The sequence below is a fragment of the Diabrotica virgifera genome, chromosome 4 (genome assembly GCF_917563875.1).
Source record: "Diabrotica virgifera virgifera chromosome 4, PGI_DIABVI_V3a".
Lineage (NCBI taxonomy): Eukaryota > Metazoa > Arthropoda > Insecta > Coleoptera > Chrysomelidae > Diabrotica > Diabrotica virgifera.
The window spans coordinates 98,219,783-98,239,851 of record NC_065446.1 but is presented as its reverse complement, the minus strand read 5'-3'; the positions used below and the strand labels follow the sequence as shown (position 1 = coordinate 98,239,851).

General features: G+C 35.1%; 1 protein-coding gene across 1 annotated transcript in view; it reads right to left on the bottom strand.

Annotated features, from left to right (window-relative positions):
* Positions 1 to 12,963: 12,963 nt before the first annotated feature.
* LOC114326305 (troponin C, isoallergen Bla g 6.0101-like) overlaps positions 12,964 to 20,069 on the bottom strand; it is a 31,211-nt gene continuing 24,105 nt past the window's right edge. The window contains exon 6 of the mRNA XM_028274620.1: positions 12,964 to 13,051. Within this exon, the coding sequence (XP_028130421.1) occupies positions 13,026 to 13,051 (26 nt within the window). The 3' untranslated portion in view covers positions 12,964 to 13,025. The remainder of the gene's footprint in view (positions 13,052 to 20,069) is intronic.

Genomic DNA, 20,069 nt, shown 5'->3' with positions numbered 1-20,069 from the left:
CTATACTGAGACGTGTGTATGTCTGATCCTAACTGTTAAATACCATTTGAAAGCTTAACTCAACGTTATTGATTTGGTGTATTAACGGTTTTTCTGTCTCTCCTTGAACCTAAGATATATACCCCAAAAACATGCCGTTTTGTACCTACCCAATCCTATAGCTGGCTTATGGGTGGTCAAAAGTCACAAACTACACCGGTTCTGAATCGGCCCTGACCCCCTCTTGAAACACAGAAAAAAAATTCAGATCAGTTTAACTTTTCCAAACACATACATATACATATACAGCGTGTCTACTTAAGTTGAAAACATATGGGAAACCTCTTTATTATTAATTTTACGAAAAAAAGGTATTCTTCATAAAAAGTTCTGCATGCTCTAAAACCTAATAAGTATTCAATCATCATTTATCAAATTTTGTCAATATTATACGAGGTCTGTTAAAAAATATGAATTTCGTTCAAGGGTAAAGTACATTTATTTCTCTGAATTTCGAAAATCCTTATTATGAAAAGTTGTTTGAAATTTAAAACCAAGATCAAATATCCAATTACATGCTTCCCACTGAAAAAAAAATTCCAAATTTTTCTCAAATTTATGCATACTTAACTTCGTTTTTATTTATTACCCATATTATAACTCTTTTATTATTAATTTTACGAAAAAAGTTATTCTTCATAAAAAGTTCTGTATGGTCTAAAGATGCAACCATCAGATATCACATTTTGTTAAGTTTATACGAGGTATGTCAAGAAATATGAATTTCACTCAGGAGTAAAGTACTTTTATTTTTCACAATATTGAAAATTTTTATTAAAAAAGTTGTTTAGAATTCAAAACTATGTTTCAATAGGTAATTACATCCTTCTAATTGAAATATTGTGAAATATAAACGTACTATACTCATGAGCGAAATTCATATTTTTTGACACACCTCGTATAAAATTAATAAAAGTCGATATATCATAGTTGCATCTTAGACCATGCAGAGCTTTTTATGAAGAATAACTTTTTTTCGTAAAATGAATAATAAAAGAGTTACTTATCATATTAATTTTTAATAAATAAAAATGACGTTGGGTGTTCATAAAGAAAAAAATTTGTAAAATATTTTTTTTTAAATTAGAAGCGTGTAATTACATATTTGATCTTGGTTTTTAATTGCAAACAACTTTTCATAATAAGAATTTTCGATATTCATAGAAATAAAGGTATTTTACAATTGAACGAAATTCATATTTTTTGACATACCTCGTACAATATTGATAAAATTTGATATATGGTGATTGAATCTTAAGTTTTAGAGCATGCAGTACTTTTTATGAAGAATAACTTTTTTTCGTAAAATTAATAATAAAAAAGTTTCCCATTATGTTTCTAACTTAAGTAGACACGCTGTACACATACAACCATTTCCCCTTTTTATATAGAAATTGAATAAAATTTCTGAGCTTGGTAACTTTTGAATGATATAACCGATTTTTAAAATTATACATGCGTTGGAATGATAATGATCAGTACTATGAGAAGCCGCAAAGGTCGGACTTATATTATTGAAATTTTTGGTAGTTTTGGGGACCAGAACGAAAAATAGACCCTAAATGGGAAGGGCCGTAAAATCCACATTCTTGGACTCAAATGGATGGTTGACATATGGATAGGCGAGTCTTTTCCTATACTTTAAGATGGGATTTGGTCCATTCAATTCAGTCAGATTTTGAAAATCGAAAATTTCGGGTATATAAGTGTCGCATGTACGGGGGTTGTTGTCGCCTATTTTTAATAGACTTTCGAGATCGTTATCTTTTATGTAGGTACATTCTTGATCTCACCAAATGCCAGTGCCATTATCTTAGGAAAAAAAAGATCTCATCAAATGGTCGTCTGATTCACATTAAACTCCTTTATATTCTCGTTTCATCGACATTGATAGTTGACTCTTGTCTGACAAGACATACTCTGTTATTGAGTTTTTATTGAGAACTGGTTTTGTATCTGCATACTTATGTATCTCTTTATGTCTAAATAGACGGGATATGGTGGCTCCTGGCTTCTGAGCCACCTTAGATAATTAGGGGTTGGTTACCCCCGACCATAAGGGTTGATGTAGTAAATAACTCTCACAGTTAATACATTTATTTATACGTGGAGTATTTAACGGTAAGTAGCTGGTGGTATATTATTTGCTTAATGTGATGTTACTCGCTGGAATCTCAACTACTAATTGATTTATCTGTTCCCCGTGAAAGTATAATTAAAGGTCGATTGTTTTGTTTTATGTTTTGGTAAGCAAAAGTGAGAGTGATTCAAAACTGCTGACTGCTAACAAACATACATTGATTATTATTGCAACTTGACCTTGTATCAAATACTAGCATGTATCGATGTGGTAATCTAGGTTAATCGTATTTATTAAAAACAAACATATTTAATAAATCAATTAGTAGTTGAGATTCCAGCGAGTAACATCACATTAAGCAAATAATATACCACCAGCTACTTACCGTTAAATACTCCACGTATAGATAAATGTATTAACTGTGAGAGTTATTTACTACATCAACCCTTATGGTCGGGGGTAACCAACCCCTAATTATCTAAGGTGGCTCAGAAGCCAGGAGCCACCATATGGCGATCCAAGACCAGGGAAGAACACAGGACTGGTAACGAGTATGGAGAAAAACGTCAATGTTCTGGCACCTCGACCACCCTAGAACAGTGTGGTATATAGAAAGAGGATGGAGACGTCAGGCCCGAGACGGAGCTGAGTATGGTATGGAAAATGGAATGGTATGGAAAATGGAACTTGGTATGGAGATGGAACATCGTGGGACAATGGACAATGCTATGGAACGTGCAGCGAGGACTTTTTGGTGATACGAACACAGAACGTGTAAAAGTGGTAAGTCCATATTAGCTATTTTTATGGTATTTCCTGATTCGTATAATAATTAAGTATTTTATGATATTAGTCCTGATTCGTATAATATAAAGTATAAAGTATAAAGTAATATTAACGTAATTCTAATTTAAGACGCACATAACCTTTTAAGTTTTACCTATTTTTATTTAACTATTCTATTTTTAATTACCTTATTGGTATTATAAGGAATTTTTTTTAACCCTGATATTAGTTATTATAGGACGCAATTTTTGAGACGCATTATTATAGGACGCAGTAATTTTTATATGATTTTTATATATTTACCAACATATATTTTATCTTTATTGACTTTTATCCATTTATTAATTGACCTACTGATTTTTATTACATTTTTATTGGTCTACTGCTTTTTAATAGCGATTTATATTGATTGATATAATGATTTTTATGGCAATTTACTATATTTTTACTATTTTTGACATAATATTTTATATACATATATATTTACTATACCTCGTAAGACTGTCAAATTTATGCGTTCATTACGGGTACAGGAATAAGGAAAATTATGAATAAATGAGTAGCAACAAAGTTACTTGGGAAGACTTCATCAAAATATTTGAGGAGATTACGCAAGAAGTAACAAGACAAAGTAGAAGGGTCTTGAAGAAGAAAGTACCTAAATCTAAGGATATACAAGAAGAAGTAACGACACAGCTAATTAAATTGTATAACAAATTCACACATTTAACGAAGAAAAATTGGGAAACGCTATCGGACAAACAAAGAGAAGCGTGCAACAAATATTTCGGAAAAATAAGAGACAAAGTTATACGCTCATTTCAAGCTGTAAACTTAAGAACAGTAGTTCCAAGTTCAATACACCAACCAATCGACAAGGAAATAGAGGAAGAACAAAGCGACGAAGAAGTAGAAGAGGAAAAAAGTGACGAGGAGATACAGGAAAAAATTGACGAGGAAATAAGAGAGGGAAAAAGCGACATAAAACAAGAGATAAAAATATTAAACATGGCTCTGACAATCAACGAATTTTTGAATATTGCAAGCAAGGTATTGCCCAACGAGTTTGATGGAAGCGCAGGGAAACTACAACCATTTTTAGACGCATTAGAGTTACTTGGAAAAATAGCAGAAGGACATGAAGAAACAGCGATAACATTAATAAAAAAAAGATTGACTAATAAGGCTAGAAACCTGATAACCACAGAGGATACGATCCCACTTATAGCAGCGGAACTGAAGAAAGAATTAAGAGGCGACAATCCAAAAACGATAACAGACAAGTTAGCAAAGAAAAGGCAAGGAAACAAAGATGCAGCAGTGTACGCATCCGAAGTAGAGGAATTAGCGGAACAGTTGAAGGTAGCATACATAGCGGAAGGAATGCCATTGGAGCTAGCGAAAAAATACACAACGGAAACAGTCGTAGCAACAATGAAACGAAATGTTAATACGGATAGAGCTAAGTTAATACTGGAGGCAGGTAATTTCACAACACCGCAGGAAGTAGTATCTAAATTTTTATCGATTGATACGACAGAGAAGAACACACAGGGAAGAGTGTTCAATTATAGGACGAATTATGAAAATAGGAGAGGACAACAGCAATCCCGAAGAGGATACCATAACAAATACGACAGAGGAAGCAGAAATAACTTCGGACAACGGAACGAAGGAGAAGAAACAGGAAACCAAAGGAATTATTCCAACAGAGGATATAGACAATTCAACAACCAAACGTACAGAGGGAACCAGAGAGGAGGACGTAACAGAAATGTAAGGCTACTTGAGTTAGAAGACAGCCAAGAGGAACCAGAAAACCAGCAGTTGGCTGCTGGTCAGCAGACCATTCGAGACATGTCGAAAATTCAATTTGAAACTTAACCCAGGAAAATGTCAATTTTTTAGAAGAGAAGTAACATATTTAGGACATGATCTTTCTCAGGAAGGAGTATCACCAGACAAAGCGAAATATGCAACGATTGAACAATACCCGACCCCTAAGACAGCGGAAGAAACAAAAAGATTCGTAGCATTTTGTAACTATTATAGACGTTTTATTCAAAATTTTGCTGAAATATGCAGACCACTCAACAGATTATCAAGAAAAGGAGTAGAATTGTTTTGGTCAGAAGAATGCGAAAAAGCATTCAATAAGCTTAAATCATCTCTAATGAAGCCACCGATCCTAAAATATCCAGATTTCAATAAACAATTCATCCTAACAACAGACGCATCCAACGAGAGTTGTTCAGCAATATTAAGTCAAGAATATAACGGAATAGACCTACCAATAGCATACGCATCAAGAAGTTTCAATAAAGGAGAATGTAATAAACCTATAATCGTTAAGGAATTACTAGCGATTCATTGGGGAACTAATCATTTCAAATGTTATTTATATGGAGCACCAACATTTTTAGTCAAAACGGATCATAAACCACTAACACATTTATTCGCAATGAAAGAACCAACTTCGAAACTTACAAGAATCAGATTAGATTTAGAAGAATACGATTTCGAAATAGAGTATATAACAGGGAAAAATAACTATGCATATAGTCTTTCAAGAATAACATTACATCAACTAAAGAACCTATACATAGACAATACCCATATATTAGCTATAACACGAGCTCAAGCAAGAGAAAAGAAGAAGGAAGCAAGGCAAACGAAGGCAGAAAGTGAACTCGCACTACTGCCAGAAGCCCACAAACAGACAGTAAGAAAGGTACTAAATAATTTAGAGGCGCATAGACTACCAATTTTGTCTTTTGGAGCAGAACTAATCTCACCAAGACTGAGCATTAGGGTCAAAACCAAAATAAAGTGCAGCAAGAGCATAGCCACAGGATTCAATCATTTTGATTTAAACCAAATGTTGGCACAGCTGGATAAGCTGGCGGTAGAGAATGCAGTACGTAAAGTAAAAATATACGTAAACGATATTATTTTTAAAGTGTGCACAATTGAGGAATTTATTAAACAAGGAAACGAAATATTGAAGAATGTAGAAATATACATATGTGAAGTACCAGAAACAATAGAAGATGACAAAGAAAAACACAGGTTAATAGAAGAATATCATAATCATCCGATGTTTGGAGGACACGTAGGAAATAACAGACTCATAAAGAAGCTAAAAGCAAGATTTAGATGGAAAAATTTGGAAAAAGACGTAAGAAAATACGTTAAACAATGTCATAAATGTCAAATTAACAAACCAAAAAGAACACATGTCGAGGAATTCGTGATATCGGACACTTCTTCCAAACCATGGGACATAGTATACCTAGATACGATAGGTCCATTCACTAAAAGTAACGAAGGTAATAGATACTGTATAACAATGTTATGTGAGCTTACGAAATACGCGGTCAGTATACCCGTGTGCAATAAAGAAGCAGAGACAATAGCCCGAGGAATTTTTGATCATTTCATACCAACATACGGACTCATGAAGCAAATAAGAACAGACCAATGCACAGAATATAAAAATGAAGTAATGCAGGAACTAACAAAGCTACTAAAAATAGAGCACAACTTCTCAACGGCATACCATCCACAGTCCATTGGAAGTTGCGAAAAACTGCACAGAACATTAAACGAGTACGTAAGAGCATTCATAGACGAAGACAGAGAAAATTGGGATGTGTGTTGCAGGATGTTCACATACTGCTACAATACAACCCCTAACGCGTATCATGGTTACACACCGTTTGAACTGTTATATGGCAGGAAGGTTAACCTACCAGAAAACCTTACACAGGAGATTCAACCATGTTACAATATAGATGCTTACTACAATGAGTTACGCTACAAACTACAAAGCGCACACGAGAGAGCTAGAACCTTCTTACTAAAACACAAAAAAGAGCGACAAGAAAATAACAAGCGCAAATCAACACCACAAAACTTTAAAATAGGAGACCTAGTCCTGGTAAAAAGGGAAAAGAATGGTAAGTTTGATAGTCTTTATGTAGGCCCCTTCACAATAACAGAGGTAAATAATGTTAATTGTAAGATCAGATTGGAAAACAATAAAATCAGGGAAATACATGAGAATAGATTATATGCTTACAATCCGAGAACACAGTGAGTGCCAAGTGAAACGGGAACAATGTTGATAACGAACATTTTCACTTTTATTTTTTTTTGTATTTAATTATTATTTATAGGAATAAAAAATGTATATATTGTATTTATTAAAATGCAGTAAGCAGGTGGTGGTACTAATAGAAAAATTTTCTTCCTTTTCCGTAGTCAGAAAATTTTCGGAAGGAAAGGAAGATATGTTGGGATACACAGCATCTCAGTAAACATCTTCTTAAGACAAACTCTTTAATAATTAAATGCCCGTGGTAAAAACAAATATGTTTGTTTTTACCACGGGCATTTAATTATTAAAGAGTTTGTCTTAAGAAGATGTTTACTGAGATGCTGTGTATCCCAACACAGGGACTGTATCGTCGCTCCGTTAGCGAAATTATTCCGTTTCGATTTTTTTGCACAAACTTACTCCGCAGGGTGCCAGATTTGTTATAAACACCTCTTTTAGAGTGAGTTTGTGCAAAAAAATTTAATCGAAATAATTTCGCTAACAGGGGCGACGATACAAGCTGAACTATAGCGCTAATTGTTAATAATTAAAAATAACAGCTTTGTAATAAAATAAGACAAACATTTTATCAGGATATTGAAGAAGGGATTTTAAACTTTGATTTGGTCACTTTTTAATTTCATAGTAATATTTTTTAATCGAGATATGAACCCTTGAAAATGGCTATTTTCGCATTTTTCAAATGTTAAATCGCGTATAACTCGACAACAATTAATTTTAGAGAATAATGACAAGAGAGCTTTTTAGCCCAGAATGACGTAAGTTAGCTAAAAAATTGTTCGAAATAAAATAATTATTTTTGTAAATTTGTTTAAAAAAAATTGTTTAAACAATTTTTTGACCACGGCACCGCCTGGCACCCTGTGGATTTGTTATAAGGACTTTTGAGTAAGTGTGTGCCAAAAAATCGAATCGGAATAATTTCGCTAACGGGGGCGACGATACAGTCGCAATTATTTTTTCAAGTTTATCTACCATTATCTAGATTTTTATATCTGATATTTTTTGTTTATTTTAGGACAATAACCATCTATCTTAGCCTTTCTATTATTAAACAACTTGCTCTTTTAGTTTAATTTATCTCAAATATTCACCGTATAGAGGGTGATGCAGATTTAAATATTTTCAAATTTATTTACAAAAAACACACTCTTTGTTCTTCCCTATCTTCTTCTTGAGTGGCTTTATAACCAGGAGCATCCACTATCCACTATTTCTTCTACGATCTTGTGCTTCGATTTCCCATTATTGGAACTGGATAATGTTGGCTTCAACATCATCCTTCTATCTTTTTGTGGGACGACCTACTGATCTTCTACCTTCTGGTCTCCCAAAAAACACTGGATTTAACACTATTCTTTATCTGATCTTACCACATGAGTTGCCCATCTCATTCGGTTGGAGTTTATATTATGTCTGACGTTTTCAGTACCACTCGGCTGTAAATTCATCTCTTTGGGGGCGAAATATAATTCTGAGAGCCTTCCCTTCAAATACCAGCAGCTAATTTATTTCCCGCTGATATAGAGTCCATAAAAAACCGGCCAACACGTCTTGGCAAGCGCGGCAGGTTTTAAAATCACGCCAAATACTTCCTAAAACAAAATGAAAATGTCATTATCTAAAAGTGAAGTGCCCCAGGCGAGTAGGAAAAAACTTCCAGAATCTCGCACTAAACTGATAGTCTGTCCCATGAACTCGGATTTTGGGGGGGGGGGGGGGGACAAGATTATGACAAGTAAACATACCAAACCTAGAAAACCCTTAAAACTCAACGTCGCTACGTATAATGCTAGATCTCTGGCAACTGAAGAACGAATCATAGAGATGGAAGCAGAAATGTCGAAAATTAAATGGGATGTGATAGGCGTTAGCGAGGTAAAACAGAGAGTAGAAAGCCTGAAAAAGCTGAAATCAGGTCATTTATTCTATCATATCAGTAAAAAGTTTCTCTACTAGAGTGGGTTCTTTAACCTTAAAACTAAATGAACGGTATGCCTTAAAAATCGTACAGGTATATGCCCCAACAAGTCGCCACGCGGACTGCGAAGTAGAGGAATTCTACGATGACATTGTTCTAGCCTTAAATGATACAACAACACACTATACCATAATATGCGGTGACTTTAACGCTAAAATGGGGAGAAAGGCAGACGATACAGAAACATCACTGGGAAAATTTGGTTTGGGAGATAGAAACGAACGCGGTGAAACTTTACTTAGTTTCCTGCTGGAGAAAAATCTATTTCAAATGAATAGCTTCTTCTACAAAAAAGAACATCGTAGATGGACGTGGCAAAGTCCAAATGGAAAAACTAGAACGAGATCGATTTTATAAACACCGACAAGAAGCAAATCTTTAAAGACGTTACAGTTCTAAACCAGTTTTCAACAAGTAGCGACCACAGAATGGTAAAAGCCTCTATAGAAATAGACCTTGGGAAAGAGAGATACCGCATGATCAAAAAGAAGTCCACAAATACCTGGACCGAGCCTAAAAATATAAATGCATTTGAAGAACATATCAACAGCATTCTCGAAAGCGACAGGAATAGAGACCGAACTGTTAACACTCTTAATGACATTATAATACAAGCTATAGAAGAAAGCCAGAAGATACACTGCCAAAAGACATCACATAACAAAAGAGTAAGCCCCCAAACACAAGCATTAATGGAAGAGCGGAGAAAAATGCAAAGTAATAGAAATAAAGAACACCACGAACTTAGAGAAATAAGTAAAAAAATACAAAAATCTATTAGGACGGACAACCGAAAAAATAAAAACGAACAAATTCAACAAACAATTGAAGATAACAAGAGCCTCAAAGTTCTAAGAAGAAAATTAACAAATGGCAAAAAAGAAATAACCAAATTAAAGGATAGAGATGGAAATATCATCATCAACAGAGATGAATTATTAAGGGTAGTAGAAGACTTCTATACAGAACTGTACAACAGCCAACAAAACCATGATGAGTCACTAGAAGATTCAGGAAAAAGGTTAGTCAACCAAGGATCGGAATTGATGCCTGATATATCAACAGACGAAATCAGGAACGCATTGAGAAAAATGAAAAGAAATAAAGCTCCGGGAGAAGACAATATCGTTATAGAAGCCGTAAAGATTGGAGGAGACAGACTTTTAAACAACATAAAGGAATTGTTCAACTTATGCCTGCACCAAAGTGAAACACCTACAAGATGGCACAGTGCACTTACCATCTTATTACACAAAAAGGGCGATCCAACAGACCTCGAAAATTACCGGCCCATAAGCCTATTAGACCACCTCTACAAGTTATTCACAAGAATAATAACAAATAGACTGGAAACAAAATTGGATTTTTACCAACCTAGAGAACAGGCGGGTTTTAGGAAAAACTTTGGCACTAACGACCACCTACACTGCATAAAAGGAATTATAGAAAAATCTATCGAATACAACCGAACATTGGTCCTGGCTTTTGTAGACTTTCGCAAAGCATTTGATACGATTGAAATTAACAGCATAATGAGAGCATTGGAGGAAAGTCGTATAGATTATCGGTACTCCAAACTGATAGCGAACATATACAATAATGCAACCATGGCCGTCCGACTACACAAAGATACCAAATCTATAAAAATCAAAAGAGGAATTAGACAGGGAGATACGTTATCTCCCAAACTCTTTACGGCAGTCCTTGAACATGCTTTCAAACAATTGGAGTGGGACGCCAAAGGAATAAGTGTCGACGGTGAAAGGCTCTCCCACCTACGATTCGCAGACGACATAGTTCTTATAACAGACAACTTAAAAGAGATTAGAACTATGCTTACTGAGTTAGATGCCGCCTGTAAAAAAGTTGGTTTAAACGTAAATTTTGGAAAGACACAATACATGACAAACCTGGTACCAAGCGAAAATCCAAAAGTCGACGTCAACGAAATAGCATTGGTCCATAAATATAAATACTTAGGGCATGAAATCCAAATTGCCAGGGACAATCAAACTGCTGAATTACAGAGAAGGATTACCTTAGCATGGGCCGCATATGGAGCTCTATCAGATATCTTCAAGAGCAACTTGCCAAATTATTTGAAAAGGAAGACGTTCAACCAATGTGTGCTTCCAGTCATGACTTACGGCGCTGAAACATTATCGTTAACCCAGGCCACAGCAACGAAACTTAGAGTGGCCCAAAGAAGAATGGAACGGTCACTACTTGGACTGACTCTCAGAGACAGGGTCAGAAACGAAGAAATCAGAAGAAGGACAGGCGTCACAGATGTCATAGAGCGAGTAGCATGGCTGAAGTGGAATTGGGCGGGCCATGTAGCCAGAATGAAGGACGGGAGGTGGACCCAAAAAATTACAGTGTGGAGACCAAGAGAAGACAGAAGAAGTAGAGGTAGACCACCTACACGATGGACAGACGACGCCAAAAGGATTGCTGGGAATTGGTTGCAGAAAGCCCAAGACCGACAAAATTGGAAGAAATTAGGGGAGGCCTATGTTCAACTTTGGATGCAGAAGGCTGGATGATGATGATGATAGAGTCCATGTTTCACTTCCATATGTAACAACTGGGCGAGTAATTGATATGTACGTTCTTAATTTAGATTGTCTTTTTACAGCTTAGATCTTAATAAGGATGATAGTGAGTACAATGCCCTATTTCTCGCAGCTATCCTTGCTGAGACCTCTTTTTCTATATGGTAGTCTTCTGTGATTACCGCTCCCAGGTACTTAAACTCATTTACTACTTCGAAGTTGTGGTCATTAATAGTTATGCTCTGACTAACTCTTGGTCTTGGATTACTCCCTCTCTTTCTTGGACCATCACTCCTAGTGTAGTATTCGGCGCATCTGCGTTTCTTGGCCGATGGTGTAAGACGGCTGGTGGCCAGCTCAGCGCCAGCGCATGGTCTTGGATTACTAGCATGTATTTAATCTTCTCTTCATTTTTTCGAAGGCCCAGACTACCTGTTTCCTCCTAACCTTGTAAAAATAGCCCTCTCACGTCTCTTGTAGAATGAGCGACTGCATCTAGATTATCAGCAGAGACCCACAATAGTTTTGATCCTCGATTCGCAAATCTTCCCTATCAGTAAATGAAACTAAATGGCACTTACTTGGAGAGACGGTGGATAAATTTTAAGTCATAAGATTCATTTATTCAAAAATAAATGATATATACAGCAGAAAGAAAAAAGTAAACTCGCCATTCTGGATTTATTTTTAAACACATAAATATTTACACAAAAATATCAATTGCAGTCTTCATTATATACAATAGCTATTTGTATAACAAGGGAGGAAAGTGTAACTTTTCCTCCCGAGAATGAAGTTTACTGCCCGACGCGTAGCGGAGGGCAGTAATCATTCAAGGGAGGAAAAGGCACTTTACTCCCATGTTATACATATGGTTTTTCCACCTTCCTCAAATAACAAGTAATTTTGTCATTTTTACTTAATTTATTTATGTAACTAACCAACAAAATTTATTAGAACTAAAACAACAAGTAGGTACAATATAACTGTCAGCTGTCAAATATAAGTCAAATTATTAATGTAAACATTGTTAAATCAAAATAACAATTTACTGTTTTTTACCATTCTGCAAAATATAGGATGTTTTATAAATAAACGTTAAAATGTATAGATACTCCGTAATAGAAAATAGATATTATACAGGGCGTCAGTAAGTTATATTTCATGAATGAAATATTATGACGTCACTTTTACTTTTCCTCCCTAGGGAGGAAAAATATTTTCCTCCCTAGGGAGGAAAAGTACAACTTTGCTCCCTACAATCAGGTCCGGAAAAGTATACTTTCGGTAGAGGTAGGTGGAAAAAGATTTTACAAATTTTTTATGGATTTATAGTGTTATTCGCTTGGAGTTAATATTTATAAAATATACTCCAAACCTAATAAGGAAATAAAGGTTAGAAAACACTTTTAGTCTTTTTATTAATTATTTTTTATTACAGGATTTGCGGTGCTTTATATTCATTTAACCAATCATCATAGCTTTGAATTCTGAAACAAAAAATCAATATTAGCAGCAAAAACAAACAATGTACATTATGTTTACGATTATTGCCTTATTCAGTATGTTATAGTATGTAAGTATGTTATATAGTGTTTGGATATATGGATTCAAGAAAATATCTATACACAGTGTCAGAATGTAAACTGCGAGCATTTTGAACATTTTCACCCTTTTCTTGGCAAACCAAAATAAAAATGGGAAAAGTGTGTTTTCTTTCTATTAATGGCCTTCTAGAATTATTTAAAAATTTATGAAATATAAATTTTACCTTTAATTTATTGCTAAGTACCAAATTTGAATTTATTACAAATTTGTTATAATGCCAAATATGCGACGTTTTTCATAGTTCTTCTTCTTCTTCTTCTTTCTCGAAACTCCTTATGCCCCTCAGGGGCGTCGGAGGTTTTATTCATCTTCTGTTCATATCTTTCATTTCTTGCGGTCATTTGATAACTCTTTCATTTGTTGAAGTGTTTTTCCTTTTCCTGTCCAATTTCTATAATCTGATCGATCCATCTCTTCCTTGGCCTCCCTTTCCTTCTTTTACCATATCTTTTTGATTCCATCATCTGATTTGGTAGTCTTCCTTGATCCATTCTGTTAATGTGTCCATACCATTTTAATTTTCTTTTTTGGATCTTGGTTATTATCGATTCCTGTTTCAGTCTTTGTCTAATATCTTCATTTCATATTCTGTCCAATTTCGTTTTTCCTGCTATTTTTCTCAGCTGCTTCATCTCCGCTGCGTTTATTGTACTGTCTATTTTTGCATTGTTTACCCATGTCTCACTTGCATATATTAAAGTTGGTACAGATAATGCATTGTATACCTTCAGTTTTATTTCTTTATCTATTTCTTGCTTTCCCAATATTGTTTTATTTAGTGCATAGTAGATCTTATTTGCTTTTTTCGCTCTGTATGAGATTTCTTGATCTAGCTTTCCATCCTCTGATATTATTATTCCCAGGTATTCAAACGTCGAGATTGTTTCTATTATTTCGTTTTTGCACCTAAATATCGTTTGGTTTATTTCTTCCCTTTTCTTTTGGGCTACTATCATGGTCTTCGTTTTCTTTATATTTACCTTCATTTTCAAATTTTCTATTTCTTCCACCCAGATATCGATTATTTTTTTCATTTTTTCTTTATTGTCTGCTATTATTACTAGGACATCTGCGTATAGTAATTCCTCCATTCTCACTGGTACTAAATTCCTGTACCCTATTGTTGACTGTAATTGCCTTGACTTTCTTTTAGCGCTCTTCATTTCTCGATCCATTACTAATATAAACAAAACTGGGCTGAGACTGTCCCATTGTTTTATTCCTCTCCTTAGGTTTATTATTGGCGATCTGTTTCCGTTTATTTGTACTTTAGCAAGTACGTTTCTATATGTACTTTTTACCACGCTTACTATCTTTTGCGGGATTTGCAGGTCTTCCATTACTGACCATATTACTTCTCTATTTATAGAATCAAAAGCAGCTTTAATATCTATAAACGTAATATATGTCTTCTAATATTTCGTTTTTCCTTTCAATTGTATTTCTCAGTATGTATATATTATCAGTTGTTCCTCTTTCCTTCCTAAAAGTCGCTTGTTCTTCTTCTAGTTTTCCTTTCAGTTCTGTCCTGAGCTTCCTTTCTATTATCCCGGTGTAGACTTTATATGCCACTGATGATAAGCATATAGCCCTATAGTTATCACATTCCGATTCGTCTCCTTTCTTGTGTATTGGTATCAATAAATTTTCTTCCCAGTCTTTCGGTATCTCTTCTGTTTTCCATGCTTCCCTCATTATTTCCAAAAGCCAAAACTTGCCTCGTTCTCCCACGTACTTCATCATCTCCGGATCTATGTCATCTGCACCTTCCGCTTTTCCAATCTTTATTCTTGCCAAACCTTTTTCAATATCTTTGATATGAGTTTCGTTCACTCGATTGTCCCTATCCTCTTCTCTTTCCTGCTGTCCTCTGTCCTCATTTTGTTGGTTGCTTGCCTCGAATTTTTTGTATGTCCTGTATGTTTGTTTTCAATTCATTTCGCTTATTTCGAATTCCTCTTATATGTTTCCTTTTTGTTCCTTTCATGCTTCTTATTTTATTTCAAAACTGTTTATTGTAATTCCCAAAATCTTCGTTCAATTATTCACCGAATTCCTTTCAGCTCTTCTTCTTCTTCGCATCTTTTACTTGTTCTTTCACTATATTTCTCTGTCTTCTATATTCGTCTCTGTCTTGCTCTTCATTTGTGTTTATTTATCGCTTCCACTTTTCTTTTCTTTTTTACTGCTTGCTTTATTTCCTTATTCCACCATTCAGTTCTTTTATTATTCTTCCCATTATTTCTTATTCCACATACTTGTTTTGCAGTGGTCCATAACGTGTCACTCAATTTTTTCCATCTGTCTTCCATATTTCATATTTCCTCATTGTTTTCATGCTGTTCCAGTATTTTATCTGCCTCTCTTTGGTATAACTTCCTCACCTCCGTATTTTTCATTTTATATATTGCTATTCTTGTATATTGAGGACTCTCTATTATTTCCATTAGTTTCATGTTTATCTCTGCTACCACTAGTCTGTGTTGGGTACCGAGTTCGGCTTCGTTCTCTGTTTTTATATTTTGTATCGTAGGTCTCGAGGATATACTATGTAATCAATTATGCTTCTCGCATTTCTTTCTTCTGCTACGGATGTATATTTTTCGATTCTCGGTTGATCTATCTATCTATCTAATTAGCCTTCTTCGATCCATCTTTGGACATAGGCCTCCCCAATCCTTTTCCATTCTTCTCTGTCTGTCGCTACATTCATCCACCTAGAACCCACGTGCTTATTGATATCATCTGCCCATCTCATTTGTGGTCTTCCTCTGCTTAGTTTATATTCCCACGGTCTCCAATTTATGAGAATTTTGTTCCATCGGTCTTCCTTTTGTCTTATAGTGTGTCCGGCAAATCTCCATTTCAACTTTGCAACTTCTTGTCTTACATCCCTAACTTTGGTTTTCTCTCTTATCCACTCGTTTCTCTTTTTATCCAATAGTCTTATGTGCAACATTTGCCTTTCAATTGCTCTTTGCGTCTTTATGATCTTGTCCATGTTTGCTTTTGTAAACGTCCACGTTTGGGAACCGTAAGTGAGAACAGGGAGTACGCATTGATTGTATATCTTGGTCTTAAGATGTTGTGGATATCTTTTGTTTTTAAGGATGTAGCTTAGTTTTCCAAATGCCGCCCATGCCAGTCTAACTCGTCTTTTGATTTCTGCTGTTTGGTTTTCCTTGTTAAGTTTTATAATTTGACCCAGATATATATATAATCGTGAACTTGTTCTATTTCATCTTATCCGATCCTCATTGTGATGTCCTCATCTGTATTTGTTATGATTTTGGTCTTGCTGTAATTCATATTAAGGCCTATCTTTCCGGCTTCTATGTCCAGTTCTTTCATCATTTCAAACAATTCTTCTTTTTTATCGGTTATCAATACGATGTCATCGGCGTACCTTATGTGGTTCAAGCGTTGTCCACAAATTTTTATACCTTTTTCTTCCCATTCTAATCTTTTAAAAATATCTTCCAGAACCTGATTGAAAAGTTTCGGTGATATTGTGTCACCCTGTCTTACGCCTCTATTTATTTGAATTGATTGTGTTCCTTCGTATACTTTAATTGTTGTTGTGGCATCTTTATATATATTGGCTATTAGGTCTGTATATCTGTGGTCAATTCTGCTGTTAATCAAAGAACTTTTCACTGCCCAATGTTCGACCCTGTCAAAAGCCTTTTCGAAATCTATGAACGCTACATATAGCGGGATGTTTTATTCATTTGCTCGTTCTATAAGGATTTTCATACTTAATAAACGATCACTTGTGCTAAATCCCTTTCTACAACCAGCTTGTTCTTTCGATTGATATCCGTCGAATTTTGTCGTCAATCTATTGGTTAAAATTTTTGTTAGGAGTTTATACATTACATTGAGGAGTGTTATAGGACGGTAGTTTTCTTATATCTGCTTTGTCCCCTTTCTTGTGTAAGATAATGGTTACGGATTCCTTCCAGTTGTTTGGGATTCTTTTTTCTTTTAATATTTTGTTATAAAGGGAATAGAGAGTATTAATTACCACTTTTCCACCATATTTCAGCATCTCTGTAGTTATTCCGTCTTTTCCAGGCGATTTGTTGTTTTTCATTTCTTTCAATGCCTTCTTTATTTCTGATTTGCTTATTTCTGGCTGTAATTCTGAATTGACATTTTTTATTTTCGACTTAAGTTGGGTTTTTATTTCTTCTGATGGTTCCTTTTTTGTTTTATATAACTCTGAGTAGAAATATTGGATTATATTTATGATGTCTTTAATGTTTGTTTCTACTCCGTTTACGTCTTTTATTTTGTTTATTTCAAATCTGCCGATTTTCGGTCTTAAGCATTTCATATTCTTGTTGTTCTGTATTACTTCTTCTATTTTTATTTCTTGTTCTTTTCTCTTAGTTTCTTTTATCATATTGCTTATTGTTTTATTGATTTCTACATATTCTATAGATTTCCTTTTGCCTTCTTCGATCAGCTTTCTTCTTTTATCCATAAGCTTCGTTGTTTCTTCTGATAAATAGTTGTCCTTTTTAACATACTTTTTGTTATTTCTTTTCCTGATGTAACCATCGTTGCTGTAAGTATGTTGTTTATTTCGTCTATATCTTTATCATCACTGTCTAATTTTTCGGTGAGTTGTTCTTTTAACAGGTATTGCAGGTTGTATTTCTCTTTATATTGCCCTAGTTTGTTTCTATGTACTAGATCCGAGTTTCGAATTATTTTTCTTTTCATCTCATAGTTACCGTCGATACTAATTTTTGCTCTGACCATCCTGTGATCGCTACCTGTTGTGAATTTGTTAAGAACTGTTACATCTTTAATGATATATCGTTCCGTGGACAGTATGTAGTCGATCTCATTTTTTTGTGGACCCTTTAGGGCTGATCCATGTCCATTTTCTTTGGGGCTTTCTTTTTGTAGAAGGAATTCATTGCGTATAGACGCTTTTCTTCTAGGTAGTTCATCAAAGTAGCACCTCTATGATTTCTCTGGCCGTATCCGAATTTTCCTATTTTAGTTTCTTCTTTGTTTAGTTTCTTACCCAGTTTAGCATTGAAATCTCCTATTACTAGTGTGAGACGATTTTTATGTTCTTCCATAGCCTTTGAAATATCTTCATAAAATAGTTCGATGTCTTCGTCATCATAAGCTGTCGTGGGGGCATATACCTGGATAATTGTAATTGATGTTCTTCTTATTTTGAGTATGACATAGGCGACACGATCTGATATACCTTTGATAATTTGAACATGCTTACTTATGGTTTTATTTATTATGAATCCTACTCCAAAATTACTATTCTTTTCATTTCCTTTATAATACAGTAGATTCCCGGAGTTTAGCTGTATTCGGTTTTCTTCTTTCCGTCAAGTTTCCGATAGGCCTATGATATCCCATTTTATATTTTTTAGTTCTTCCTCTAGTTCATGTACTTTTTCATCCGTGGACATTGATTTAATATTGTATGTCCCTATTGACAGATTGAGAGATTTTCTTGGTCTCTGTTGTGTTCGTCTTAGTGGGTTTTTGTTTTTATCTATCAAGAGCGAATTATTGCCTCCCCCAGATTCCGTGAGGCAGACCTTTGAGGTGTGGGATTCAGAAATTTCCTTACCCATTTGGGGACCATTTCCGTTTGTTTTATTATTCGCCATGATAAAATGAGGGGGTAATGGTAGTTAAAACACCACGTTTGTTATGCGGGTTAGTGAGTTCTTATTCAGCCGCCCATTCTGGGTCAGACGCTGTTTGTAGCCGCTCACTCTGAGACAGACGCGACTGGTTTGTGATCTTATACTATCCCTAAAATCAAGGGTTGCCAGCTCCGCCATCTTCGCCGTACGGAAGGTATTCTTCGTCGCCTTGGATGCCGTTCTGGACTTCATCCGTGACCCTGGACAAGGGACCCTTAGCAGGTGCTAGCTTCCCGGGCCAGGAAGCTCCTGGAATCTGCAGGGGGCAGGGATTGATTCACTTTCCCTGATAGGGCTATCCAATAGAATCCAAGGGACTCCAAAGGAGTTCCTACCCGGAGTTCGGTTGATACCAGAAAGAATTACCTATTAACAAGTCATCTATTTGGCAGAAACTTATCATTTTTCTACCATTCCTATTTATCGTCTCTTCTCCATACCTTCCCAAGCAGCCTAATGCCATATTTTCGTCATTTCTTATTCTTCCGTTCCAGTTTCCTAGTAAAATGATGTTTTTGCTTTCCTCTTGTATCTCATCAATAAGTTTCTGTATCTTATCATAGAATAGTTCTGTTTTTTCATGCTCTGTTCCTTCTACCGGTGCATATACCTGTATTATGTGACATTCTTCTTCTTCTAACTCTATTTTTATGTACATGGTTATTGATGATACTGGTTTGAATTTGGTTATTCTCCTATTCATTTCTTTCTATACAACTATTCCCACGCCTTCTTTTGCCCTTTGTCCTATCTGGACTCCAGAATAGTATAGTATGTGCTGCCCTCCGATATCGACAATTCCATTTTCTACTTTTTTCGTCTCGCTTATTCCTATCAACTGCAAATCTTTCCATTTCCTCTGTTAATTCACGTTCCTTTCCTGTTATCGATGTTATATTCCATGCACCTATTCTCGTTTGACATTTGTTTTCATTTTTCTTTTCTTCCTGGTTATTAATTATCCTCGTTGTTTGCTCTTTCATAGTACTGGTTGTTTCATGTTCTTTCCTGTCCGTTCCTGTCTCCGTATGTTGTTCTGGTTTTAATCTTAGTTTTTTGCTGGATGGGTTACTTTCATCATTTTTTCTCTTTGGCCATTTTCCCTGTGTGGGGATCTATCATTCATTGTTCTGGCTCTAGTTTTATCTATGGGAGTTTGTGTAATATTTTCCTTTCTTCGTTCATCCGTTGGAGTATTCCATGTTTT